Source organism: Talpa europaea, assembly GCF_964194135.1.
Source record: "Talpa europaea genome assembly, chromosome: 2".
NCBI lineage: Eukaryota > Metazoa > Chordata > Mammalia > Eulipotyphla > Talpidae > Talpa > Talpa europaea.
The window spans coordinates 43,029,032-43,055,834 of NC_140068.1; the positions used below are offsets into that span (position 1 = coordinate 43,029,032).

The 26,803-nt window shown below is 39.8% G+C and overlaps 1 protein-coding gene across 2 annotated transcripts in view; it reads right to left on the reverse strand.

Annotated features, from left to right (window-relative positions):
• The window catches only part of ARMC2 (armadillo repeat containing 2), a gene marked incomplete at its 3' end in the record, with an annotated part of 101,558 nt that overhangs the window by 51,265 nt on the left and 23,490 nt on the right, over nucleotides 1-26,803 (reverse strand). The window contains exons 5-9 of one of the 2 annotated variants that reach the window (XM_084228585.1): nucleotides 18,216-18,292; nucleotides 13,970-14,068; nucleotides 9,972-10,147; nucleotides 4,492-4,594; nucleotides 2,291-2,514 (exon numbers count right to left, since the gene is read on the reverse strand). In XM_084228585.1, coding sequence (XP_084084711.1) covers nucleotides 2,291-2,514; nucleotides 4,492-4,594; nucleotides 9,972-10,147; nucleotides 13,970-14,068; nucleotides 18,216-18,292 — 679 coding nt within the window. Of the gene's footprint in view, nucleotides 1-2,290; nucleotides 2,515-4,491; nucleotides 4,595-9,971; nucleotides 10,148-13,969; nucleotides 14,145-18,215; nucleotides 18,293-26,803 lie in introns of both variants that reach the window. The other variant, XM_084228584.1, reaches the window with a different exon arrangement.

Genomic DNA, 26,803 nt, shown 5'->3' on the forward strand with positions numbered 1-26,803 from the left:
CAAAAATCAAATGGGTCAAGCTGAAAAAAAGAAAGGTTGGAAATACAATGGAATCAAAAAAGTAGGAATGTTAGATCAAGTTCATCTGGGCTTTAAGAGTTTCGCTACATACTTACTAATGACCTAACTGTGAGCACCTTGAGATTTGTACATGACGTTCTCCAGACACAAGAGGACAAACAAGACCAGGGAATTTGTACTTGGCTGTGATTATGATGTATGCAGAAGACATTTCTCCATTGTCCAGAAAGGGCCAGGATGGAGACAAAAGACCCACTGATGGAAATGAATCCAGACACTTTCCTCAGCTCTTCTATTAGGTCTTCCTGATTTCTGGCCTTTATATGTCAAAGGTGAACTCCAGCACCTGATAATCCATTCTAGATCAACATTGCCAAATCCCTATTTCCATCTGTGTCACCTCTTCAGGTTCTGCAATTTACTCCTGGTGTTTAGGGGTTCTTCTTGCCTTTTAGTTGGCTTGTATTTCTCTTTTTTCAAGTTTCAGGGAGCTCTCTCTAAATTCTAGTATTCTATAATTTAAGGAACATGAATAGGTGAATTATCTTTATTTTTATAATTTTTTTTTTCAGAAAAACTCTTATCTCTGGTTTTGCCAGACTAGGAGTGGAAATATAGTTGCTAGGACCATTAATATAATTGCCAACCATGCCCCACAGCCCAAATTCCAAATGTAGCTTTTGACTTCCCCAAAACTATAAATAGCTTGTTATAAATCTGAAGCTTTGCTGATCGTTTGGCTGACTAACATATTTTGTATGTTGTATGTATTATATACTGTATTCTTACAATAAAGTGAACTATAGGAAAGAAATTAAGAAAATTGGGCCTCCCTGGTGGTGCAAGGGGTTAAATCTCAGCATTATGAAGCCATGGGCAGCCACTGCAGCATGAGTTCGAGCCCCTGCGGCCAGGGAGCAACCCACATGGTGCAGCAAACCTCTCCTGGCTTGCCTGTTGTTCCCCTCAGTAGTGTATTTCAGTAGATCCTCCTGTTCTGTTCCCCCACTCTGTCTCTGGTGAATCCTCTCACACACACACACCCCCCTCCCCCCACCCTGCCCTACACCTCTGGCCTATACCCCAGCTCTTATATGCATAAATAAATAAAATAAATCTTTTTTTTAAAAAGAAATTAAGAAAATCATAAGGAAGAGAAAATACATTTTGCAATATTATAGTGAATTTATCAATACTATAAGTTTGCATCATCTTTTTATTAAAAAATCCACACATAAGTGGATCCATGCATTTCAAACTGATGTTGTTTGAGGATCAACTGTAATTATATAACCAAAATTCTTATTTTCATTAAAGGAACAATTTGAAAAACTTAGTAACATTGGCAGCATGAAAATACTGTTTTTCAAATCTTCCTAGTCAAAAAATGGCACATCTAGAATTTTGAATCTTTCATGAATAAGAGGTTTTCTGGTTTTTTCCCAAAATGGACATAGATGACAAAGTACAAAATTAATAATCACGATGAACTCTCTAAGCATCTTTAAAGCAGAGTTTAAATCTAATTTTTAACACACTTTCCCAAAGGCTTCAAGCACTCTGAATACTCGATCAACCCTCATTAATTGACAAGCACATTTCAAATCTCATGAATTATTATATCTAAGATGCTATTATCTAATATATAAATGCCATTAAAGAATAAAATCTCATCTAAAGAAGAACATGAGGGCTGAAGCAGCTCCAATGAAAATAATTTAGCTATGAAATCTAATCTGCCACAAAAGAAGTGATAAGGCTCACACATATAATATGCCTCCCCATCCTGCCCTGGTCTTACTGAATGTGCCCAGTTTTGCTGCCTTTATTGTTGTAGTTTTGGGCCTGCACATCCTCTCTATACTCCCTCGATGACTGTCCACTCCACACCACTAGCTTCTGTGTTTTATTATAGACTCAGGGTTCATGGCTTCAGTTACTATCCTCATGAACAAACTCCAGGTTAGGTCTGTCTTCAAAACCTAGCCTGCCTTCTCTGCGGGGTAGTGGAGATGGACGTCTGCAGGCTGGGTGGAGAGCTGCCCTGCGAAGAGCCAGGAAACAATCGTTCCAGGGGAAACTGGCATGAAGCACACTCAGGGTAGAGTGGGGGCAGTGGCTGCCTCCCTCCATCCCTGGGGCCAGGCCCCACACCTGGTTGTAGTAACAGTCTACCTGGTATTTACTACCCTCACCTGGCTGGTTACCTAGTGCCAGGGAACATGAAATGCAACTTTACACATCTAACATTTTCAAGCAAAATACTTACTTGAACTAATAAGTGTCCTGTATTTGGCAAATATGTACCACATTTCTTGGTGCTCTCAGTTATTTGCTTAATCAAATCCATTAATATTTCCACAGCACCTTTGCTGATCATTTCATTAAGAAATGTTGGATTTCCAGAGAGGAATTTGATGGCTCCCATACAGTATAAAAACGCTTCAGTGTTAGTTTGCAGATCTTCATTTCTCAGAACCTCCAATAATGATTCTGTCAAAAAATGAATTATTACAAATGTGTAAGAGTGGGGGAGAAAAACATTAAAGCATTTTTTTTTTTTTAAAGAGGCATGTTTATTTATTTATTTGTTTGTTTGTTTGTTCTGTTTACACATGCACTGGGTACAGTCAGAAGCGCGGGAGGGTGAGAGAATTCACCAGAGCCAGAGCGGGGAGCAGAGCAGGCAGAAGGACCGAAGTACACTGCTGAGGGGAGCAGCGGGCCGCAGGAGAGATCTGCGCGCCATGTGGGACCCTCCTCTGGTGGCCGGGGAGCAGCCGGGAATCGAACCGGCGCTGCAGAGGCTGCGGGCAGCTTCGCAACCCAGCGCTCAACCGCTGCGCCACCGGGGAGGCCCCAACATTAAAGCATTTTTATGTGAACATTCAATACAATTTGTAAAATACGTTGGTGAGAACCAACATTCAAATGCTTGGTATAAACAGAACACATGGTATAAACAGAAAAACTTTTATTATTTTATTTTACTTTTTGAAAAGCTTACTTTTAGCTAAGACATATCTTTATGAAAGTAATGACAGCAAAAGGATGGGATTATTAACATGTAACTGAGAAAAGTGTTCTTTAATTATATGTCATTCCTTCCCTTATTAATATACCAACCTTTATTTTTATTTAAAAAATTTTTTAGTTATTATAGGATAAGTAATAATCTTAAGGCAATATGTTTAAACAAACCTTTAAGAATATATTTGCTGCTGTAAGAATGGGAAATTTTGAACTGTGAACAATATTTCTATCACCACAGAAATAAGGGCATTTATTCTATCACCACAGGATAATTCAAATATAATACCCACCCTTTCCCAAGATTTAAAAACATCCATCCAAATAATACATGACTACTAGGTTTAAGGAGTAATCTAGGACATTCTGATAAGGTTAATTAAGTTTATCTCACATTAACTTTATTAGTGTCAATGTGATAATTTATCAGAATTTTTGTCTTTAGTCCACAATTCTGTTAGCTAATTGCTAATTAATACATTTCCTTCAGTACTGACTGTCCCCTCCAGTACTTGCTGAGGTAAGAAAAAACAAAACATCTTTATCCTCTGACACAAAAAGAGGACTCAAAGTATTTACCACATTTTGGTCTTCCCTTGGGTCAGCAATATTAATTCACAGAAGATTTCTACTTATGTAACTATTTAAGCATCCGAATTATTTAAAAGTATATCAAGAACGGACCTCCCCGGTGGTGTAGTAGTTGAGCGCTGGGTTGCGAAGCTGCCCACAGCCTCTGCAGCACCGGTTCAATCCCCGGCTGCTCCCTGGCCACCAGAGGAGGGTCCCACATGGTGCGCAGACCTCTCCTGCCGCCAGCTGCTCCCCTCAGCAGTGTACTTTGGTCCTTCTGCCTGCTCTGCTCCCGCTCTGGCTCTGGTGAATTCTCGTGCCCTCCCACACTTCTCGCTGTACCCAGTGCTTGTATAAATAAATAAATAAATAAATCTTAAAAAAAAAAAGTATATCAAGAACTAGAAAGTAATAAAATTTCTCCACCTATATATTTTAAACACATTTGAGACATTTTGATGTCAAAATTTTTACAATAGTTACAGATGTTTTCTAAGTTTTAGTCATACCTATCATATTGAAAGACCAAAACTTTCAATTATGTCAAATGTGTTTCTTTCTAATACTAAACCCAAGAGTAGGAGACAAATTTTTGAATAAGGTACACATGTGATAACATGGTAACATAATGTTACCACAAATATTTAAAAAACAATAGCTGATGATCCTTTCAGGCTCCAAAAGATACAAAAAATGGAGTGTGGAAAACACAGAGAAGTTTAGAGTAAAAGTCAGAATCACAGAACTTGAGCATATAGCTGGAAATTAAACTGTCCAGCTGTCATTCATTATAACTTTAGCTCTTCAGACTTCTCATTTATACTCAAGTGTGACATTTGTTCAATGGTAGCACTGAATGATACTCACCCAGAACGCTGTCATTTTGAATCAGAGAATCATTCTTTTCATTCCTGCTAATTTTAAATATAAGTTTGCAGACATTAAGAAGATTCTTCCTGCTCACTTTAAGCTGCAGAAAAAGAAAATACATTTCCACTGCAGAGAGAGACATAATTTAAATATAACAGTTACCCTTTCTCAAGACAACTTAAAAACATCCATTTGAATAACATGCAACTACTAAGTTTGGGGATAATCTTGGCAATTTTATAATGTTAATAATGCCTATGTCACATTTAGTTTTATTTATGTCAATATCGTTTGTCACATGCCATACTTTCTTAACACGTGTCTATTTCAAACGTGAGGCAAAAATATGTTTAAAACAAAGAATAGGCCTAAAAAAATCAACTTCAAAAAGTTTAGGCTCCTGATCTGCCACTTATGGTATTTAATTAACTCATTTAGAATAAATACAATATAAATGGTCTTTAGAGAAAGCACATTTAAAGATAGGCATTTATTTCTTGCTTCATAAAATCTCATACTTTATGTAATATTATTGATTACTTTTAAAAGAGTATATGAGGGATAAAATGAGAATGATGTTAATAAATTTTAGTAGAGCAATTACTTTTAAAACACAAAGGAAGTTGGATACCAAAATATATCTAAGTAACTTAGAAAATAATATATAGCAGAGGTGAAAGTAAGAAAGAGGGAAAATATCTTTCTCTTCATCATTTATATAAAAGAAAATTTTAAAAGTGATATTCTTTGGGGCCTCCCTGGTGGTGCACCACACTATGAAACAATCTGCAGCCTCTGCAGCACGAGTTCGACCCCTGGCCAGCCAGGAAGAAACCCACATGACGAAGCAGACCTCTCCTGTCTCGCCGGCTGCTCCCCTCAGCAGTGTATTTCAGTCAGTCTGCCTGTTCTATTCCCTGCTCTGTCTCTGGTGAGTCCTCTCACCCCCTGCATCTCTGGCCAGTACCCCAGCTCTTGTATGCATAAATAAATAAATCTTTTAAAAAAAAAGTAATATTCTTTGATTAGGAATCTTTTTTAAAGACTATTTCTGGAATGTTTTGCAATAATTACAAGTGATGCTCAAAGTTTAAAATTACCTTCTAAATCATTCAAAAATATTTAAGTAAATTAAGCATAGGTACAATAAAGTATACTTTTAAAAGCCCACACAATATAGGAGGGCTGACTGAATCAAGAGGTCCAAATTAGCTATATACTTACCTTAAAGTTGTAAAATCTAAAATATCTTAAATGTCCAATATTAAGGATAGTTTAAGAAATTGTGAAACATCATATTAAACAGTCACAAAAAGTATAACTGAGAACACTATATATATATTTTTTTATTTTGTTTATTTATACAGGCACTGGGTACAGTCAGAAGCGCGGGAGGGTGAGAGAATTCACCAAAGCCAGAGCGGGGAACAGAACAGGCAGATTGACGAAGTACACTGCTGAGGGAAGCAGCGGGCATGCAGGAGAGGTCTGCGTGCCATGTGGGACCCTCCTCCAGTGGCTGGGGAGCAGCAGGGGATAGAACCAGCACTGCAGAGGCTGCGGGCAGCTTCGCAACCCAGCACTCAACTGCTGCGCCACCGGGGAGGCCCAAGAACACTATATTAAAAAAGAAAAACCCTTGGAGGCCTCCCTTGTGGCACAAGGGGTTAATTCTTAGCACTATGAAGCTGTCAGCAGCCCCACCCACTGCTCCCCTCAGCAGTATATTTCAGTCAGTCAGTCTGCCTGTTCTGCTCCCCACTCTGTCTCTGGTGAATCCTCTCACCCTCCCGTAACTCTGGCCTACACCCCAGCTCTAGTATGCATAAATAAATAAAATAAATCTTTAAAAAAAAAAGAAAGACCCTTAAAGTCTACCATTAGATTGGACTATTACATGCCCTCATTGCAAGAGTATACAATACAAGGAAATATAGGAATGAGAACCTCTGAACAAATACAACTGTTTGAAAAGGATGGCATATGACTCATTAAAAATATTTTAATATTGCTTATGAATGCGTTTTAGTTAATTTCAATAAAAGATAATGGAATTTGTCAGACATATGTGTTTGATCCACAAATATTTACTGGACTCTCCTTGTGTACCAGGCACTGTGCCCTTCACTATAGGAGATCCCAAGATGAAGGCTATCTACCCTCTGCTGGGGGTTGGGGGAGGGGGAGGGAATGGAGGGTTTTCCATGGAACATCCTCTACTGCCCTCACCCCTACTCCTGGTGCCTTCACATGTTTTCCCAGAGCAACCCTGCAAATTAGGTGTTGTCATCCCCATTTTGCAACTGAGGAGTCTACTGCTCAGACAGGTCACTTAACCTAATCTTCCTGGCATCCCCTGGACCTACATTGGAATTGCAGACTCTCAGGCCCCACCCAGCCACACTGAACTGGAATCTGCATTTTAACAAGCTCCCAGGGTATGGGTGTAACAGGCAAATCTGTGGAAGCCTCAGAAAGTGTCACACATGGCAGAATGAGATTGCTTTTGTTCTCAAGAGAAAAAAGGGAAATGAGAACTGAAAAATCTGGGAAAAAAAGCTGACTAAAGAAAATAGAAAATAAATTATGTATCAGCAGGAATATATTTTGTCCTTAATAGTGAGAAATATATTTTAATCAGTTGACTATTTTCCACTATATTGTGCACTTTTGAGATCAAAACCATGACTTATTGCTCTATGTGATATATATATATATATATATATAGCAAGAGTTACATAATGAAACTTACTAAATGAATGAATACAACTAACCTCACTCCCCACCAACTCTTATATTTTTAGTAAAAATTGGCAAAGGAAAAAAAAAACTGCTATCGGAGAGTTTATAAAAACACAATTTTCAGACCTGCTATAAAGTCAATTTGCATTCAAAAGTAAATTCCTACAATTTTCTTTTGTTAACTGTAAAGTTATGACTTGCAAACATGAAGAGATAATAAAATATCAAATCATATGCAAGGAATATAGACTCCTTTCTATGAAACAGTACTGTCATCCATCACTTTTGATCCTTTCACTGCTTTATTTTTCCTTCAGGATTTGCATCTTGCCCCAGTGGCACCTGGTGTGTTTAACTTCTGCCTTCCAGCTACAGTATCAGTCATGGAAGGCAGGGGCTATTTTATGCACTTGTATTCCCAGTGTTAAGAATTCCTGGTACAAAGTAGGTTGTTGTACTGGGGTAGTTACTTCTTATGTTAAAAATAGTAGTCTTTTCTGTTTAAAGCAAATTTGGAACATTAAAGACAAGTTTAAAAACACTTCTCTCACTAATGTATAATCACTGTTAACTTATTGCTATTTCTGTTTTGTTTTCATCCCCTAGATGATTTTTTAGGGTGCTAGACTTTTTTTCTCCTTCTGAATATAGTTGCATGCATACTGTATATATGTTTGTAATAAAAAAAACTTAATATAGTTATAAGCCAATGTTACCTCAATAAAGAAAAAAAGCTCTATCACAGACAGAGTTTTGTAACATTTCTATACAGAGAATAAAATTAAAATAGCTGTCTAGCAAACCCCCACTTAACCAAAGAATGCAAGAAATCAAAACAGCTAACATGCTTGCTGAATTTTTTTAACTATTAATTTACAATGTCTGAATTACAATGTTAAGCTGGTAGATAAGGTAGATATGGACAGAAAGAGAAATTATTAAAATTTTCTTGGTCTCACACATACTTAGGTTTTGGCTTAATATTTTTTTTTTCTTCAACATCTTTTATAATGCAATCTTTTAAAGATTTACATAGTGCCCCATCACCAAGGCCAAAGATAAACAATGTCTTTTCTGGAAACTTAGAGGAGAAGGGAAGTTGGACTTGATGGCCTGGAAGGTCCCTATGGACCTAGCAGTTCTGTAGCTAATCAGAAAGGACAGCCCACCCATCTCTGCCCTCCCCAGCGTGGCCTGGCGAGTCTTGTCCCTGCTTTGGCAAGGACACAGCAGCAATGTCACAGAGAGGATTTTATTTAATCATAAGTTTAGGTCAGGGCATGCTCTCTACTTGACAGATCACTTAGCCTTTTCCCTTAAAATAGTTAAATTGTGCCATGTATACAATTAACTTGAACGGCAGGCACCTATAATAAACAAGATAACACTTTTCCTGCAAAGCATCAATGAATTCATAGATTTTTTTTCCTTCTTTCTTTTTCTCCTCTTTTCTTTTTTTCTTTTTTGGAGGGGAGTTGTGGGAGGGACAGGGGGGCTTGGTATGGAGCAAATTGTATAGGAACCAGATGAAGAGCCACAGGCAATCCCTGAGTAGCTAGCAGCTGGGGTCCTGCTCCGGCAACTATCAGGCAGAGCCTCTGTCTCACCCCTGGGCTCTCCCGGGCCAATCCGGGCTGGAAAAGGAACTTGGTAAGCATGCCCAGATCGTTTCATCTCTGCTTACAATTTTTCACTTTAAATCCTCTCTGTGGTTTGTGCCTTTTTAAATTTAGTTAAAGCTGATGGATCAATTATCATCAGCTAGAGGTGATTAAAATACTACTCAAACCACTATTTCAAAGAAACCCTGCTTTCCAAGTCACATCATTATTTTTTTAAAAAGGGTGAATGTTTGGACAGCAGTCAACTAAATAAGAACGCAGCCTCTCCCAAAAAATCACTTAGACTATGTAGCCAGAATATTCTGCTTTAGGAAAGACATCAAATAAGAAACAGTGGGCACTCTTACTAAACTGCCAGGATGCCAACACCTTAGCTGTTCCCCTTCAGCTTTTAAATTATTTGAATTATGGGTGTTAACATAATAGCTTTTACTTGCATGAAAACCAGGTAAACAAAGCTTCATTCATTTGTTTTAGCGGTGCTCTCAGAAGGTTTTATACTAATTGTGCCTTATCTTTTGGTTCCAACTGTTTATGGCTGTGACAACAAACTGCTCCCTTCAAACAATGATATCATTTTGTTTAAAGAAGGTTTCTGTGAACTTTTATTTGGTGTGTGGCCTTTTTTTCTAATACCTCCCAGGAACCTTCCTTGACCACCTTCCCAGGACTACATGCAGCTGTTTCTCTGTTTCATGCTGGTTCATAAAGCACCTGGCCATTGTGCCCATGACCAAAGTTATTGTAAGTTATTTATTAAATCGTGAGACAGAATCAAATGCCTGGCAAAAACCACAGCTCCCTGATACTGACTCCAGGCAAGTTACTTGAGCAACTGTTTTGAATGTGTTTGCCTATTGCCCATATTTTTAAAGACCCTATCAGCAGTCCAGATATGAGAGTTCACCAGAATGTTTTCTGTCTACTCAGCCTTAGCTCCTTAGCTAGTACTTAGTGAAATACTGGGGTGCTGGCTTAATACCTTAATTTTTTTCAAGATCCTATTGAACACACTGCATTTCTAATCATCTTTGTAATATTTACAAATAAAGCATTAAACAATGGCTTGTATGTGCTACAAAATCTACCAGACCAGAGGAAAGAAAAACTTACTGCTAGGATAATTTTTGCAAGTTTAAGGCTGAGCATGTCTGAACCAACATCAACTAGTTTATAGAGGGTCTTCAGGAGAAGAGTTCTTCTCTTAAATTTATTTCCAAGCATGTTTCCTTCCTCTAAAGCGTGATGGAGCTGTGTGCAAACAGCACAGACCGTTTCAATGTTTTCTTCTGTCAGAGCAAAGAGAGCAAAGCGGCACTTACTAATTATGGTCAAGTGTTCAAGTGTGTCAAACACAGACAGTGTAAGTAAATACCCTGAAGTATCACCTCGGACATCTCCAAATTCCTGAGCTATGTTTTTTCCTTTTCTTTATTTCCAGCTACCTGATTTTTTTGTTTTTCATTTTGTTGATCCACTGATCCACCTCTTATCATGAGTTATTTACTAGTCAGTCAGTTAGCTTATCTAGAACATACAGTCTTTCAAATGGTTGGAATGGAACTGCATCTATGTCGGATGGTCTCCTTTGTTCCAGTGCCTCCCCCTCCACCGGCACTCGGTTCACATCAGGGAGGACACTGCTTGTGTTTGCCCCGTCGATCCTCTGGTGGCAGAGTTCTACTGACCTCCGACCTTCTACTTACCCTCATCCCTACAGATTTTGCTCCTTCAAGATTCTGTTTCTGTTCTGGTTCCTCCAGAAAAGATGCCCTGAGCCATGTTCCAAAAACACTACCTTGTGTTGCTATTTTTGCATCTATGGCATGTTGTATTCTGGGCCCAGGGCCCTCACACAGATGTCATGCTCAGTGAGTAGGAACCATGTCTCATTTCTTTGTATCAGTGGCTCATGCTGCAGTAATACTGTACTGACCACCTGTAATGGAGTTTAATATACATTCGTTTTTCTATGAACAATGCTCAATATTTTCCTGTGAGAAACATGTCTGAAAAAAAGAGGGCTCAACTGGAGGAAAATCTCCAGATGCCAGCACATGCACCATTATTGGGAGATGGTTATTAGAAAAGAGGATGAAAAAGAAGACTTTAGTTAGGAAACAGGAAGACCTAGAACATTTTACTCATATCAACAATCTGAGGGAAGCAGTGTTTTTTTTTTAAAGTGGCCACCATACTAACAGGCTTATGAAAAAGAAAAGTGCCTAGAGTGGAGCGTGAGGAGAAATGTGAGAATTGAAGGGAGAAGGCATTCAGTTGAAAAATATTATCTCTGATAGATTCCAGCGCAAAATTTAAAAGTAGGAAACCAATCTTAAATAAATACCATAATGTGCTCTTGAAAGCCCGCATGGAGGAAGTGTGCGCCTGCAGAAGGAAATGAGTCAGGCCATTTTTAGCTCTTTTCAACAATAACATCTAAGAAAAAATTTTTAACCTCAATAGCTAAGTAACCTTCAGTGCTTTACAGTTATGCACTTAAATAAATGAATTGATGGGAAATGACTTAGACTAACTTTAAATAAAGGGAAAAACCTAAGCTCTATTGTAAGAAATACTTTTGTTTTGCTGTTTTATTCTTCTATGACTGGCAGTTTCTTCACAAACCTGAAGTCTGGGTCGGGGCCACTTTCTGGCAGAGGATAGTCTTCGCTGGCATTTTTCTAGTACTTCTCTCTACAAACTCTTAAGTCTGGTTGATTCTAGTCAAGAGTAGCTGCTTAAGCTTAAAAGAAATTAAAGAGGAAGGCTCGAGGGTCAAATGTTAAAGACTACTGATCATACTAACTCTCTATACCAGTTGCTTGTTATAAATGCCTCATAGCTTCAAAGGATGAGCTGAATTTAAGAGCTATGGAGTCTCAAATGGCTAAAGCTAGTGGGTGAAAGCTTGATGAGTAATAAAAAGCATATATAGTCCCAAAATCTCATCTCCCTGTCTTATTAATTGCAAAGGGGAAAATAGTAACTTCACAGAAGAAAAATCTGGCAGAAGCACCTTCCCCAAGGGATCAAAGTTCATATCAGCATCATGTACCTCCTGATATGAGGCACTGGGAAGGACACAGCATCACTCAAGCTCTAAGCCTGCCCCGAATGCCTAACCTGCGTCTAACTATGACAAACCCAGTCTATAAAATAATTGGCCTCTACTCTTCAAATGTCAAGCTTGTGAAAAAGACATCACAAATACTTGGAACCTGTGATCCAGGATTTTCTTTTTCTATAAAAGAAATTATGAGGATAATTGGCAACATCTGAAAAAGGTTTGTATGGTATTGCCAGATATGTAGCAGAATGTCTTGTTTCTAAAAAAAAAAAAATGCTAGCATACTTAGCAGCATAGACCATCATGTCTATATCATGTCTGTAATTTGGTCTCAAATGGCTTAGAAAAAGGAAACACATTGTAAACGTGTGTGGAGGGGCTGGGGATGTGGAGAAAAAGAGAGCAGAGGGACAGAGGGGGAAGACAGAGAATGATAAAGCAAATATGGCGAGGATTAATGTTTGGATTGGGCAAAAAGCATGCAGGATTTCTTTGTACGATTCTTGCACCTTTTCTATAAATCTGAAAATATGTCAAAAGAAAAAAGAAAAAAGAAAGAAAAAGCATCTCAAAAGGTCAAGGAACCCAGCATGGCCACCACCTGCTGTCCTTAAAGTAGTCAGTGGAGATGCCTTACTTGAGTGTTTAATGATCCTCTGAGAAGGGCATTTCACCCACATTTCAAATCCCAAACTCCTCTTAGCTTTTCCCTGTTGGTGTCCATGGTGGCAGAGCCCTCAGAAACTCTCTTAAAATCTTTCAGCTTGAAGACTTCCTCTGAGATAGGCCTCTGCACTCCCAGCCCATGGTGTTCTTCCTCTTCCTGGAATGATTTTCCTTTAACTCTTACCCAGACTGATTGCTCTTCTCACTAGATTCTACATACATCGCCTAAAATAAAAGGCCCAAGTTTAACCTGGCTCATTAATATGAGGGTGAATATTAGTTACTCGAGAGAGAGAAAGGCATCACAGTCCTATTTTTAGGGTTTCGCAATGCAGTGAACTTTGGTGCTGATCTAGTTTTGTCTACGCCTCACCTGGCAGGTGAGAGCACCTACTATGTGTGCTATTAGCTGATTCCCTGTGGTCACATTATTAGCAGCAGTACCAGGCCCAGAAATCCTGCCCACTGCTCTCATTTATCCAGAACACTGTCAAGCACCAGTAGGGACTTGAAGAGGGGAGAGATCATTTGAACCTTACAAGAAGTAGGTCTTCTGCATCACTTCCCTGCTTGGTTGCTGGGGAGGACTCATTTATCCTCTTCATCTATGGTTTCTTTCTGGGGCTGCCATACTGGCTGGCTCATCCAAGGAGCACTCATTCCATAATTTCTAGAGAGGACCTATTGTGCATTGCATGCTGGCGGCGGGACCAGCCCTGGGTCCACAGCTGCAGCTCCAGGGGAGCCTGTCCAGCTTTAGAATGGAATTCCAAAGAGAGAAGGTCGGGGCCATTCCCCCTACACACACAGAATGCCAGCATTCCACAGCCCCCTGTGCAGAGACTTGTCTATTGTGGACTTGTCACAGCTGGGCAAAGGTTGGGCACATCCCAGGTCACTTCCTTTCCTGAGCAGCATCCCCACAGGTATGCTCCACTGTGGAAGAGGAGGATAGATCCATTTGGGTCTGGAAAACCAGGTGCGCAACTGACAAAGTGCTAGTCTATGACACTCAGTTGATGTTTCAGAGACTTCAAATCTGTTGTAATTTTTTTCACTTTCTTGATTGAACTGGCACCCTAGGGAGTTCAAACAAGCATTTCCTTGGGCAGAGGAGGTGATAATTAATTTATATTCCAGGGGGAGTTTTAGAAGTAGACTCTCTTGCTGCATTTAAAGCATAATTTTACTCACTAAAAATTCAGGTTTACATGCACTATTTATACATACATTACTGGGTAAGTAAATAGATGGTTTCATTTGTTTTTGAACATGTTCATAGAAATGATATTAAAAGTACTAAAAATATCAGGGCAGTGGAGAACATATAAATAACTACAGATATGTTTTATTTAAAAACAGAAAGTTTTTTTACCCTTTTCTAATTCATGCAAAATTGGTACGATCCTTGTATTCCAAAAGACTTCGTCTACTTCTATTTCTGTGTCCTTGTCTTGCAAGTTGGCTTTTGACCCTGCAAAAAGAAACCCGGGGCAGGAGAAGGAGCTGTGAGAAAGAAATTGTAACTGAAGCCCCATCACAAGTCTGTACTATTCAGCACTAAAATACATCTTAGAATTAAATTATTCTTTGCCCCCACCCCGCCAAGTCCAACTAATTCTAATCAAAACAACATGTCTTCTAATCAACTCACCCCAAATTAAACTCAGATAAAGAAATCAGCACTTTAAGCAATGATGGGGGTACTTCATAAAGTCTTAAGTTTCATGAATGTTGAAAGGCAAATAGTTATTTTTAACTTAAACACACATCCCTCTAATGTAGAATAAATAGAAAACTGTAACTATGTAAAGAATAAGGATCTTGAAAATATTTAGTGAAATTTTTTTTTTAAAAGGGAAGCCTGCAGAAACTTTCTTTCCATTGGAAAATAAAATGTCCCCAGGATTGTGCAGCCAGTGCCACCACACCAGGTGACGTGTGTGGGGTGGTGGGGACAGCTGAGGCACGCAGTGCTGATAGAGATGCAGTCAGATCCCACCTTCACGATGGAAAATGGCTATGCTGGGTGAACAGGGTCTGGTTTTTTAATCCTTTCTGAGCCTCATCAGCAAAACAGAGATTAGGGGGTTATGAGGATTAGAAGAAATGTATAAATAAAGCTCTGAAGCCCAGTGCCTAGTCCAAAAATATGAACCTTACATCCCTGGTTAAAAAACAAGCAGGCCATCATGGTCTGAAGTGTAGGGAGCCACAGACAACCACAAGTCGCCAGAGAAGCTGCTGCCAGGAAGGCAAGCTGTGGAGTCACTGCTGTGTGACTGTAGACTTCAGATGCAGCCAGCTGAGTTGAATGTTTGTAATGAGCCATTGAGGAGGCCCCCAAATCATTCCCTTTATTTCAGATGAAGAAAGTGGGGCTCAAGGGCATTGTTTGCTATCCAAGTTCCTTTAGCTCTTCACCCCTTACAATTGACTTCTGTGCTCTTCTACCCCCCAGAAAACTGACAGACTGAAATAGATAATTTTGGGAGGATGTATAAATTATATTAGAAACTACAAATCATAGTAACATTTTACAGGCAAACCTCATGATCTAGAACACTGATGGTATACCTGGAGAGGGCACTCACTAGCTGTGCTAGACAAATACCCCTCCGCCTCTCTTCTCTCAAGTCCACTCCTTGAGGCACCTACTCCACATTGATGAAGGGAGCCCATGTCCCCTCAGAGTGGAACAGTACCCATTAGGTGTCCACACATGGGGTGCCGGGACCCAAAAAGTGTCACATGAAGAGTTAGAAATCGTCGGGGCAATGAGAAGATACAGGGGGTGGAGGGGGACAAAGACACAGAAGAGAACAGTGTACAGGTGTGTGCCCCATACATTTTTATCAATAGATTATTTTAACTTAAAAAAAGGGACAAGCTGGCTGGGGAGGCCTATTAAGAGCACAGGTTCTGGAGAGACTGTCTGACTTTGAACTCCAGCTCTGGCCCCTACTAGTGGGCTGCTTTGCTTTTCCTCTGTTAATGGGGTAATGGTGGCCATCTTTAAGTATTGGGATTATGGGTTGTTTGTTTCTTTTATGTGCTCTTCTGTATTCTCTGAAACCACTAATATACTTATGTTACTCTTGGAGCGGGAAAAAAATACACAACACCTAGTAAATTTTCCCAGAAGGCAGTGATGAAGTGAGAAGAGGGAAAGCAATACAATCCACCTACCCTCCTAATACTAGGCCTTCCCCTAAAGTGCTCCAAGCTGGGCAGAGAGTTTAGACTTGTCTTTTATCCAAATCCTAGTACTGGGAGGGGCTGATGCATAGTGAGCATCAAGACCACTTTCTATTTAGAAATAGAAATATATTGTGCATAAATAGGTGTTGCCAACAGATGACCAATATACACTGTGGGTGCTGTCAGTAGTTTTATTTTTTTTCAAGGTTTCTACCCCATCAGTAAGAATGCACCATGAAACACACAGCTGAATTGTCTTTAGGACCAAGTCAGTCTGTATCAGTATAGCTCACAGCCCTTATCCACAGACTGTGAGGCCAAATGTAGTTTGGGATTCAGAAAGGTTTGAATTCTATTGAGGTGATATGGAACATACACTGGATTACAGACCACCCCAGTAGCGTCCTCTAGACAGCACCCTGTAGGGAAATATGGGAATATTCACACCAAGGAAGCAGAGACTATCACTGGTACCCATCTTCCAGTCAGGCCATGTCACTACGTGAGCCAGAGTTTTGGGATTTAGAACTGCAGGATTGTGGACCACCAAGTCTATCTTTTGAATTACTACTTTTATGAGTCTGTTCTAATTTTGATGAATTAGGGATATGGATTCTAAGAGTAAGCACAAATGGTCAAGCAGCAAAATAAAAAACATAGCTGCTCATATTCCTAGGTATCTGACCTATCCAAAGTCCAAAGTATGCAAATAAAATTAACATACATCAAGTGAAAAGTCAGAATAAACTTGACAACTTAATCACATATGTTCATGACACTTCACTTTACTAGAAACACAGACGTCAAGTGCAAAAAGTTAGAGTCAGCATGTGGCCCTTCTATGAAATGTGCTTTCTCATAGATCAGCTCTCTGAGAAACTATGCTTATTAACTTACTTCTCAGGACAGATGAAACTGATTGTGTGTCCACCCCAGAAGAACTGACTTAGAGATAGAAATCATAGAATACTTTTGCCTGTTTCTAAGGTGTGTTTCTTCTCTGAACAGAAGTCAGTCAGACACTGACTGACTCAGTGCTCTCAGTGCCCTCCCAGGAACCCCTGGGGAGCAGCTGTGTCTGGCTGTGTCTGGCTAGGACTCTTTCACATCTGTATACCCCACAAACTTCCCCATTTCTGCTCCCCACAAAAATCCCATTTTACGCTAATCCCAAGCAGCTTTGGAAACGGAAGCAGAGGATCATATGATTTCTTTTTAAGATGCAGAGAAAATAAGTGAATAAAGTTTGTCTCAGTCTGGGGTAGCCACCTGATATTTTAGTGAGCACTTTCATCTAGGTTCAGTTTGCTAAATATAAAAATTATGATTCAACAGGAAGCTGGGTAAGTCGAGCAGAAATTTCAGCATGTTTTTGAACATTTTGCTGTCTCAGTGGTTATAGTTCTTAACCACAGCTCTGAGTTCTGGACACAAAACCTTCACACAATGTTTATTGGCTGATGTTTTTAGCATGTAAATGTACAGCCCTTAGCAACAACGCTGACTTGGAAATCTGTGTATCTGAAGGTTTTCCTCAGTGCTATAGAAATTCCCATTGGCTACAAAAGTTCCCTTATTGATAAGAAAATAGTTTTGAAGATAATATCTTTGAGCCTAATATTAATTTGGTTCCATAAAATTTTATGTGTACAAAGAAAGTTGGAAGACTAGAACAAGCACCTGTGTATACCCACAAGTAGTATGGTCAAATATTAACCGTATTTTCACCATCCTCCTTATTCTAAATATTATAGATGCAGCTGATGCCCTCTGTGTGCCTCCTTCTATTCAGCTCCCCACTCCCTCCCCTTCCAAGGGTAGCCACCATTCAAAATTGGGTGGGCATTTGTAGCAAGCTTGATTTTACATGTTTGCCACATAGACCTATAGCCATAAAAAACATACATCATTGCCTTCGCAACTAAATTTTTTCCCTGTAAGTCATGTTTGTATTCACGTCATTCAGCATTATGTTACATTCCTTTATAAGAAACAACTTGTATCATTTCTAGCCTGGGACTGATATTGATACACATTTCTCAGGACAACAGTTTAAAGCCCCAAAGGGCTGTCTTCATATAGTTCATCTAGTTTCATTTAAGTGAGGGAAGATTTTGAACTCAAGTTCTAAAGTCAAGAACTAGGTTGATGTTAAGTCCTGCACCTTTCCAGATGCCTATCACAAAATGAGCTGAGTGGTCTTTGAGACAGTGCCCTGGAGAGGCACTAGAGCTGGATAATGGTAAGACTGCTGTGAAAACAATGAAAACTTATAAAAATAAATGTTAATGTGTGAGCAAGGTGGACAAAGTTCCTGAAATTTTCACTGTGCCAACATTAGATATCTTCAGTGCGAATGTTTTTCCACTGAATGGAGAGGCTGTTTGGGGGGAGGGTGTCTGAAGAACGCAATGTCTCACCTTCTTTGGGTTTCTGCCTGCTCAGGTCAGAGCTGCCCGGGCAGGAGGAGGCCCTTGTGCGCCTGCCTCCCTGGTCCCTAGGAGGAAGAGAAAGACACAGCACTCAGCACAAACACCAAAGCATTTCTCTTTCTCTATATACCATTTCTGAAGAAGCCACAGAGAATCATGTATAGAATGGGGTCTGGTGCTCCACCTCCCATTTTAATCAATATCTGATTTCCAACTAAGAATTCTGTTTTAAACAAGTAAGATTTGCTTTACAGTATGAAATATAGTTGCTAGAAACAAGAAAAAAAGCCAGTTTACTTTGCAAATGAGAACACTGATTAAGGATATCCACCACAAGAGGTCACTATTTCAATAAGAAAAAACTCCAGCTTGCGGGAATCACAAAAGACTAGTGTTTTAACAGCTCGGAGAGACTCTCTCTCTCTCTCTCTCTCTCTCTCTCTCTCTCTCTCTCTCTCTCACTCTCTTTCGGATGACCAATAGGAGAATTATATGCCATTTTTTAAAACACAGGTTATCTTTAATGTAGAGGCAATTTACGAAAGATACAACTTCTCTTTAATTAGAGCTGATACTTAAAAGGACTTAAAGGTAAATATCTGTATAAATTTACAGTAAATATCTGTATAAAATTACAAAGACACTGAGAAAATAATAGTGCAACTTCTACAACAAATTTTCATTTTTGTCATCAAATATTTGCTCCAAAACCCACTAAGGATGTATAGACACACTCAGCCAGGGTCACCTCTGCACATCCATATGTATGTCTATTGCTTCTGCTTCCTGGGCAGTAAGACCCCAGTGACTGGTCAGTTAAGATTCTTGGCCTTTAGCTTTTGCTACTGCCCTAAGGATTAACTTCTCCAAGTGTCATTTTTCTACAAACATGTCTTAAAAAAAAAAAAAAAAACCACTTGATTTAACACTCCTTTTTGCCGTGCAATAAAGATCAAGCTAATCTTCCAAAAATTATCTAATTATTTAATACTCTGAAACAATGACTTTATTTTTTATACATAGTAAAATCATAGATCAGTTAGCCAGATTTCCTTGGCCAAAGAAGAGTGAGATAGATGCGCTTTGTCAACATTCTCCATAGTTGAGCTTCAAATGGAGCAGGTCTCAGAGAAAACAGAAATAAAGAAAATCTGTCTATGAAAGCATAAAATACCAAATGTTCAGCGGGTTGTAAAACCCCATCTGAATCACTCTTATAAATTCCAATAAAGTCAGAGAACCGAAGAGGCAAGGCCTTCTTTTCATTATTATCTTAAAACTATTGATATCAAGCAAGATACTTTCAATTAATGACCTTTCAAAGTCACTGGTCCACCTTCCCTGAGGTTATGGCCAATGATGAGGTTGCCTCCTTAAATATCACATCCATGCATCCCCACTTGTGGGGGAGAAGGGAACACAGGGTACTTCTGATCACGTATGACAATGCTGGATTCTACCAGTTCTCAAGAAGAGCACAGGACTGGGACTGACTAATGTCCTCTATGACCCACATGGTACAGTGGTGAGCATGCAGACCAAGTTACCTAGGTTCAAACCCTGGGTCCAAGCCTTATCAGCCATGTGACCTTGGGAAAATGGTTTACCCTCTTGACCTTGGTTTCTTTATCTCAAAATAAGGCCCATGATTCTATTTAGTACCGAGATTGGTACATTTGAATAATTTAATAAATTGTCAACATTATTTTTTCTCTTTCATTCTAAGTCAACAGGCACCTCTCTGACCAGTGCGGCACTGGATATTATTATGACAAGGTACATATAAAGTGTTGCCCTGAATCTAAAATCTACTTTAAGGAACTAAGGAAGCTTTTTTAAATGGGAAATTAGAACAGAGTCTCTAATCAGTACTAGAATGTGAAATTCAGCAGGGCACTAGAAGTAAAGGGATGCTGCAGAGGAAGTGATTACTGAAAGGGAGAAGTGAGCCACAAAGCAGGCCCTAGAAGAATAAAAGTTGAATCAGCAAGTAACACTGTTCTTAGGAGGGGAGTAAAGGGCTGAAGAGAAGCATGAGAAGGCTGGAACTCTGGGCAGGGGAAAATTGCCCACAAAATTGCCACAAGATGGGACTAGGCTCCTCCTAAGTGTTATTGGCAAGAGTTGCCAGAAACTCTGGGTTGATTCAATGGATGCAGTTTGATGGGTAATAAGGAACTGTCATAGATTCTTATACAAGAAATGATGAGATTCGATTTACACAGGAACAAGAGTTTTTAGAAACTTGGAGACAAATAACAAGGACTAATCCTATGAAGGTGGCAGTGAAACCGGAGAAGTCAGTACAAATTCAAGAGAGCCTATAAATGAAAAATTGATAGGATCAGCAAGTGGCTTTCGGGCAGGAGGAAGAAAGAAGGTAGACCTGGAGAACCAGGACAGCAGGGTTGACATCAAAAGAAATGAGGGAGGTTAGGGAATAGGCCTTAACAAATCAAATCTGGTTTTGGTGGCCATGATGAGTTTCTGATGAGAAATGGATCATTGGCAAAGGAGATGGAAATGAGGATGAAAGCTCTGTTAAAGACCAAAGCTGGGGCCTCTCCAGTGGCGCAGTGGTTGAGCGCTGGGTTGCGAAGCTGCCCGCGGCCTCTGCGGCGCCGGTTCGATCCCCGGCTGCTCCCCGGCCACCGGACGAGGGTCCCACATGGCGCGCAGACCTCTCCTGCCGCCCGCTGCTCCCCTCAGCAGTGTACCTCGGTCCTTCTGTCTGCTCTGCTCCCCGCTCTGGCTCTGGTGAATTCTCTCACCCTCCCGCTTCTGACTGTACCCAGTGCATGTGTAAACAAAACAAACAAATAAATAAATAAAAAAAAAATGCCTCTATTAAAAAAAAAAAGTGATAAAAAAAAAAAAAAAAAGACCAAAGCTGGACTCAGGGGCTGGAATCACCAGAAGAGTGGGTCAAAGATCAGGACCTCAGGACCTTGTCAGACACTCAGGGTCCAGGACAGATGGGAGAAAGCAGCCCAGAGGAGGAGGAGAAACAGAATGTGCTCCCGTGCAGCCCAAGCGTGTTGGGCTTGTTAAACAAGCAGGCACAATAAGCAGGTCAAAGAAGGCAAGGACTGAGCAAGAACTGCTTGTCCTGCCAGGGTAAGTTTAACAGGATTTCTATGGGGGCAATTCAGCTGAAGTCCTGCAGCATGAGTGAGGGTAGAAACATCAACAAAATGCTAAAGAGAGAACAGACGGCCTTGTAGCTCATCGGAAATCTGTGTCCTGGTAACTTCTCTCAGAGGTCTTGTTTCTACTAACCAGAGCTACCGACACAAATCTTTCTCTTTATTCCTCCTGATGATCCTTGAAATCTTAAAGATGTCTTGCTCATCACTTAAAATCATCTCCTGTGTTTGAAACTCCATGGTTTTACCACATAATAACTTGTGACCTCAGGTAAGTTATTTGCTAGAGCTTTGGTTTCCTTATCTGCATGTGAGAGGCTGGTAATAGTATCTCTCCATGTAAGTGGTTGTGAGGATTACATGGAGTGATGTGTAATTGCTTAGTCATGGTTCTCCATTAGTGCTTACCATTATGCTGGCTGGCAGCATTAATGTCAATCACAAATGTCTCCCTTCCCTTTAACTGTTCCTCATGTGATACAGTTTCAGATGTCTTCCTAAGCCTGTTTTGCTACTGAGTTTCTGTTTGTCTGGATCCCTTTTAAAGTCTGAAACCTTGAAATGAGCTAAAAGTATGCCCTAAAGAACAAAGAGGAGATGTTCTAAATAACACAGCCTGAAACTGCATGGGTGGTTTTGGTTCATAATAGTCTTGTTAACTCTTGCCTCTTCTCATACCAGCAGATAAGGCAGATTGCTCCATCCATGTTGCATTCATTCTTATTAAATTTCACAGTGTTATATTTGGCAGAGGATTCCTGCCTATCATATGTTTTTATATCTTGATTCAGTCATCCAGTATAATTGTTCTTTGTCCTAGCTTCCTGTTCCATGTTATTAAAGACTATAATTAAATTTTTTACAATGATTTTTGATGTACCCAATATAAAACAATTCCAGAAATTAATCCTTAAAGCACTTCTGTGAAATTCTTCTTAGAGGCCGAATAACACTCCATCTTATTAGTAAGATATCTTCATCTACAAATAACAAAAGCCTAATTCTAACAGACTTAAACAAATGGAATTTATTGGCTCTTTGAAAGTCAATACTTGGTGGGTTTTAGATATGATGTGATCAGGGCTTTCGCTCCATCCTTCGGCACTTCTCTCAGCTCTGGCCTTCCTTCAGGTCCATCAGCAATTAGGTTGGAGAACTGAGAAAAGCAAGATAGTGCAGCATTCCCAGGTCTTTCATCTGCAGCCCACATGTTTCAGAGCAAAAGCAAGGTCTTCTCTTCACAATCATTGACAAGAGTCCTATATTGGACTGTGGACCACCAAGAACCAAGACAGTAGTAGCCACATCTCCTTCTGTAGCCAAGACAGTGCCACACACAGAGTTGCTGCTTTCCATCCAGGGCATCGGTCACATGGAAGAAGTAGATGCAACATATATAGCCAGATATATACCGAAGAAATAAAAGTGTATTTCTTCTAACATTCTTCACACTTTGCTATAATTCTGATAATTCTTCCAATTACTATGACTCATGTGCTTTATTCGGGGATCAGCAAACCTTCTTTTAAAGAGTCAGACAGTATATATTTCACACTTTGTGGGCCAAATGGCAAATCTGAGGCTATTATGTGGGTACTTTTGTAACCATTTAAAATGCAATGATTTAAAAATGCATAAACCATTCTTAGCTCAAGGCTGTAAAGACCAGCTTCAGCTCTCAAATTGTGGTTAGCTAAGCTCAACTAAACAACTAAAAAGATATAGGGAAGTAGACTAAATGGGAGGGTTTGGAGTTAGAAAAAAAATGCATTTATTTCCATTTGGGAAAAAATTACAGGTAAGAAAAAAGAAAGGTTTTCTTAACAGATGCTTATGATAAAAAGAAAATCGAGCGGATTTTGAGCTAAATTTTTCCTTTCACTAAGAAAATGACACTTTAGTTGTAGAATTAGACTCAAGTTGTACAGATTTAAGGCAGGTAGCAAATAATTTAGGCTTTGGCACCACACAGTCTCTGTCACAGCTACTCCCTTGTGTTGCTATAGTGCGACCATAGCAGCCACAGACAATAGGTAAATGATGGGTGTGACTGCGATCCAGTAAAACATTATTTGCAAAAACAGGCAGTAGGCTGAACCTGACTGGTGGGCGCTAGTTGGCTGACTGCATTAGTCTCTGATTCTTTAACTGCAGTCTGAGAATGGGGCTGCAAAGGGTGTGTCCTGCATCATGTCTTTGTAGCCTGAAGCTCCAGATACATAGTTTCCAGACAGGTTAACACTCTTTCTTAATAACTATTAAAAATGAAATTCTGCTTAAACACTTACATACAAACATGATGAAACTGAAAGAATGATTTTCAAGGAACATTCATAAGATCAAAAATCTAAGAAAGTCCTCCAAGGTAGCTATAGCATTGGATTGTTGTCCAAAATTAAACAATACATATGTATTTATAAGTCTATATCTCTATGCATATATACAAATATATAAAGATTATACAAATAATTTTAGGACCTTTTTCAATAATTGTACACTGGTTATTATTCCATTTCCATATGTGCAAACTTGGTCAGACATGGCTTCTGCTAAGTAAAGGCCCATAGTTTCATGTTTCCTTTAACCTTCAAGGCCCCAGTTTCAAGGCACTTCATGTGCAAAGCCCTAGGAACTTTTCACTGCTTCAGCTTTTCACTGCTTCAACAAAAGGGGTGTTGCTGCCCCTGCCAGAGCATGTCACTGTGAAAACTGATGCCATGCAGATTTCCAGTCTCTGCTTTCCAGCTCTAATGTCCTAACAGGGTGCCCCAGCTCACATGCCATCATTCTCCACCACAATTGCGGTAGCTGCTTTCCTCTGTCTCCTCTGCCCAACTCTCCCTTCTCCAATCACCTCTCACACTGCTGCCAGGGTTAACGTCCTCTGCTGAAAACCCTTCAGTGACTCCTGATAGTCTAAAGCCTCAGGAACTACGTTTCCACTACACCAGGCCACCTGCCTTGGTTTGAACTTGCCACATTAAGTCTCAGCTATTTACACTACTCCTTTAGCAAAGAACACAGTAGGCCTCCACCCTATTGAAAATGAAACTTTGAGAGGCACCCCATACCCCATATATTCCAGGAAACCTTCCCTGACCTTCCGGTCAGAATAGGTGTACTCATCTCTAACTTTGCAGGATGCTTTCTTTTAGGGCTCCATTCATCCCTCCAGCAACAGAGTTATCACTCAACAGTGCTTCTAAGACTTGTGTGTGCATTCAAATTACCTGGGTATCTTATAAAAATGCAGATTCTAACAGTTCTAGGGAGGGTCCTGAGGTTGCATTCCTGACAGCTCCCATGTGACGCTGATGCTGCTATTTCAGGGACCACAGGGGAGCAGCAAAGCCTGACACGTTTATAAGCAGTGGTAGATGAGTCCATTCCTCTACCTCCTGACCTCCCAAACCAGGGTTTTGTTTACCACGAAATGCGTATCAAATCAAAACTGTCTGATAAGGTGGGACTCTACAGAATCAGTCTGGCCAATGTCTGTATTTTCCAAATAGAAAGTTTCTGAGCTACATTATCCTTAATTTCTTGAAAGAATAATGACTTCACTAATTTTGAAAAAATGATATATTTATTGTTATCATTGATGGCCAGGCAATATAAGTACAACATTTTAAAAAAATCATCCAAGATCCCACCACCAGGAAATATTGTAGTATGTGGTAAACATCATTCCAGACATAGTTTGCAAATGTACAGATTAAAAGATAAAAGAATAAAAGACTTGGAAGAATGGCAGATAAATGGATACATGTACATGGGATCATACCATACATGTTACTGTAATCAAAAAGTATTAAGTATAAATTTTACTTGAATTTAACAGAGAAATAAATGGAGGTGAAATTGAAGGAATTGTAGAACTTCAGATGAATGGGTCTTCACAAGAGATATTAGTTTCTAAAAGATCTCTCTAAAGTTAAGGAAAAAATAATAACAAAACATTAGGATGCTGAAATTATCCTTTTTTAAACTATATATTTCAGTTTCAGACTGTAGCTACTGACAAATCCATTCGCTACTATGAAGCAAAGTAATTAGTACTCACACACCCCCTCAAGTACCAGTTTGGGTTATTTATATCACTATTACATTGTCAAGGTTTCTGTTCCATAACCATCATTTTCAGAGTTGTTTAGTTTTAACTCAGTATGAAAACAAATACTCACCACCAGTTTTTTACCATAGCTTCTTCATTTCTGCATTTTGAATTCTGACTCATTATTTTGTTGTCTAAGAGTTTTCTAGAAAGTGCATATTCTCCAAATTCATTCACATTTGAAAATGTCTGCCTGTTGCCTTTTTATTATCCCTTTATGCTTCAGACTTCACAGACTTCTTTTTTCAGCCTGGTGGACCTTAGGATACTTTCTTTCATTTATCCACCCAATCAACAATTACTACTTGGGTGTGGACCATATAATGGTAGTGTTCTAGTGCTGCGTGAATGAAAGTGTTTCAGCATGGATTATTCCACATATTTTGTTGGGACATGATGCATCCATTTTGGCTTCAGATTCAAATATTTATTTGAAAGTTGTTTTCTATTCTGTCCTAATTTTTTTAAAGATCTATTTGTTGATGCATACAAGAACTGAGGTACAGGCCAGAGGTGTGGGGGGGGGGGTGAGAGGATTCACCAGAGACAGAGTGGGGAGCAGTACAGGCAGACTGACTGAAATACAATGCTGAGGGGAGCAGTGGGTGAGACAGGAAAGGTCTGCTGCACCATACAGCTCCCTGGGTAAGGTCCTCGGCCAGGGATCAAACTCTTGCTAGAGTGGCTGCTGATACCATCATAGCGCTGAGACTTACCCCTTGAGCCACCAAGGAGGCCCCTATAATTTGAATTCTTATAAACCAAAGAAGAGGTGATTTCCTTATTTTTGTTGGTTTACAACACTGTACATGATTTAAGGCAAAAGTTTCACACCCAGGGCCTCCCTGGCAGTGTAGCGGGTTGAACGCAGCTCTGTAAAGCTGTCCGCAGCCTCTGCAGCACAGGTTCGATTCCTGGCCAGCCAGGGAGATTCCCACATGGGGTGGTAGACCTCTCCTGTATTTCGGTCATCTGCCTGTTCTGCTCCCCGCTCTGTCTCTGGTGAATCCTCTCACCCTCCAGCGCCTCTGCCCTGTACCCCAGCTCTTGTATAAAAAATAAATCTTAAAAAAAGTAAAGTTTCACACCTTTTCAGATGTATGTCAGCACACCATGCCACCCTGAAAGCACCTACAGTCCTCTACCATAGACCCTTAGATGCGCCCCCCCCCCACCCCACACACACACCCTCTGTGCTTCTCCTCTCAATCCTGCACTGAGATTTCTAGGGTTTGTTTGGGTATAGATTTGACTGTTCCTTTGTTTCTCTATATACCACATGAGTGAAATCATCTGGCATTTGTCTTTCTCCTTCT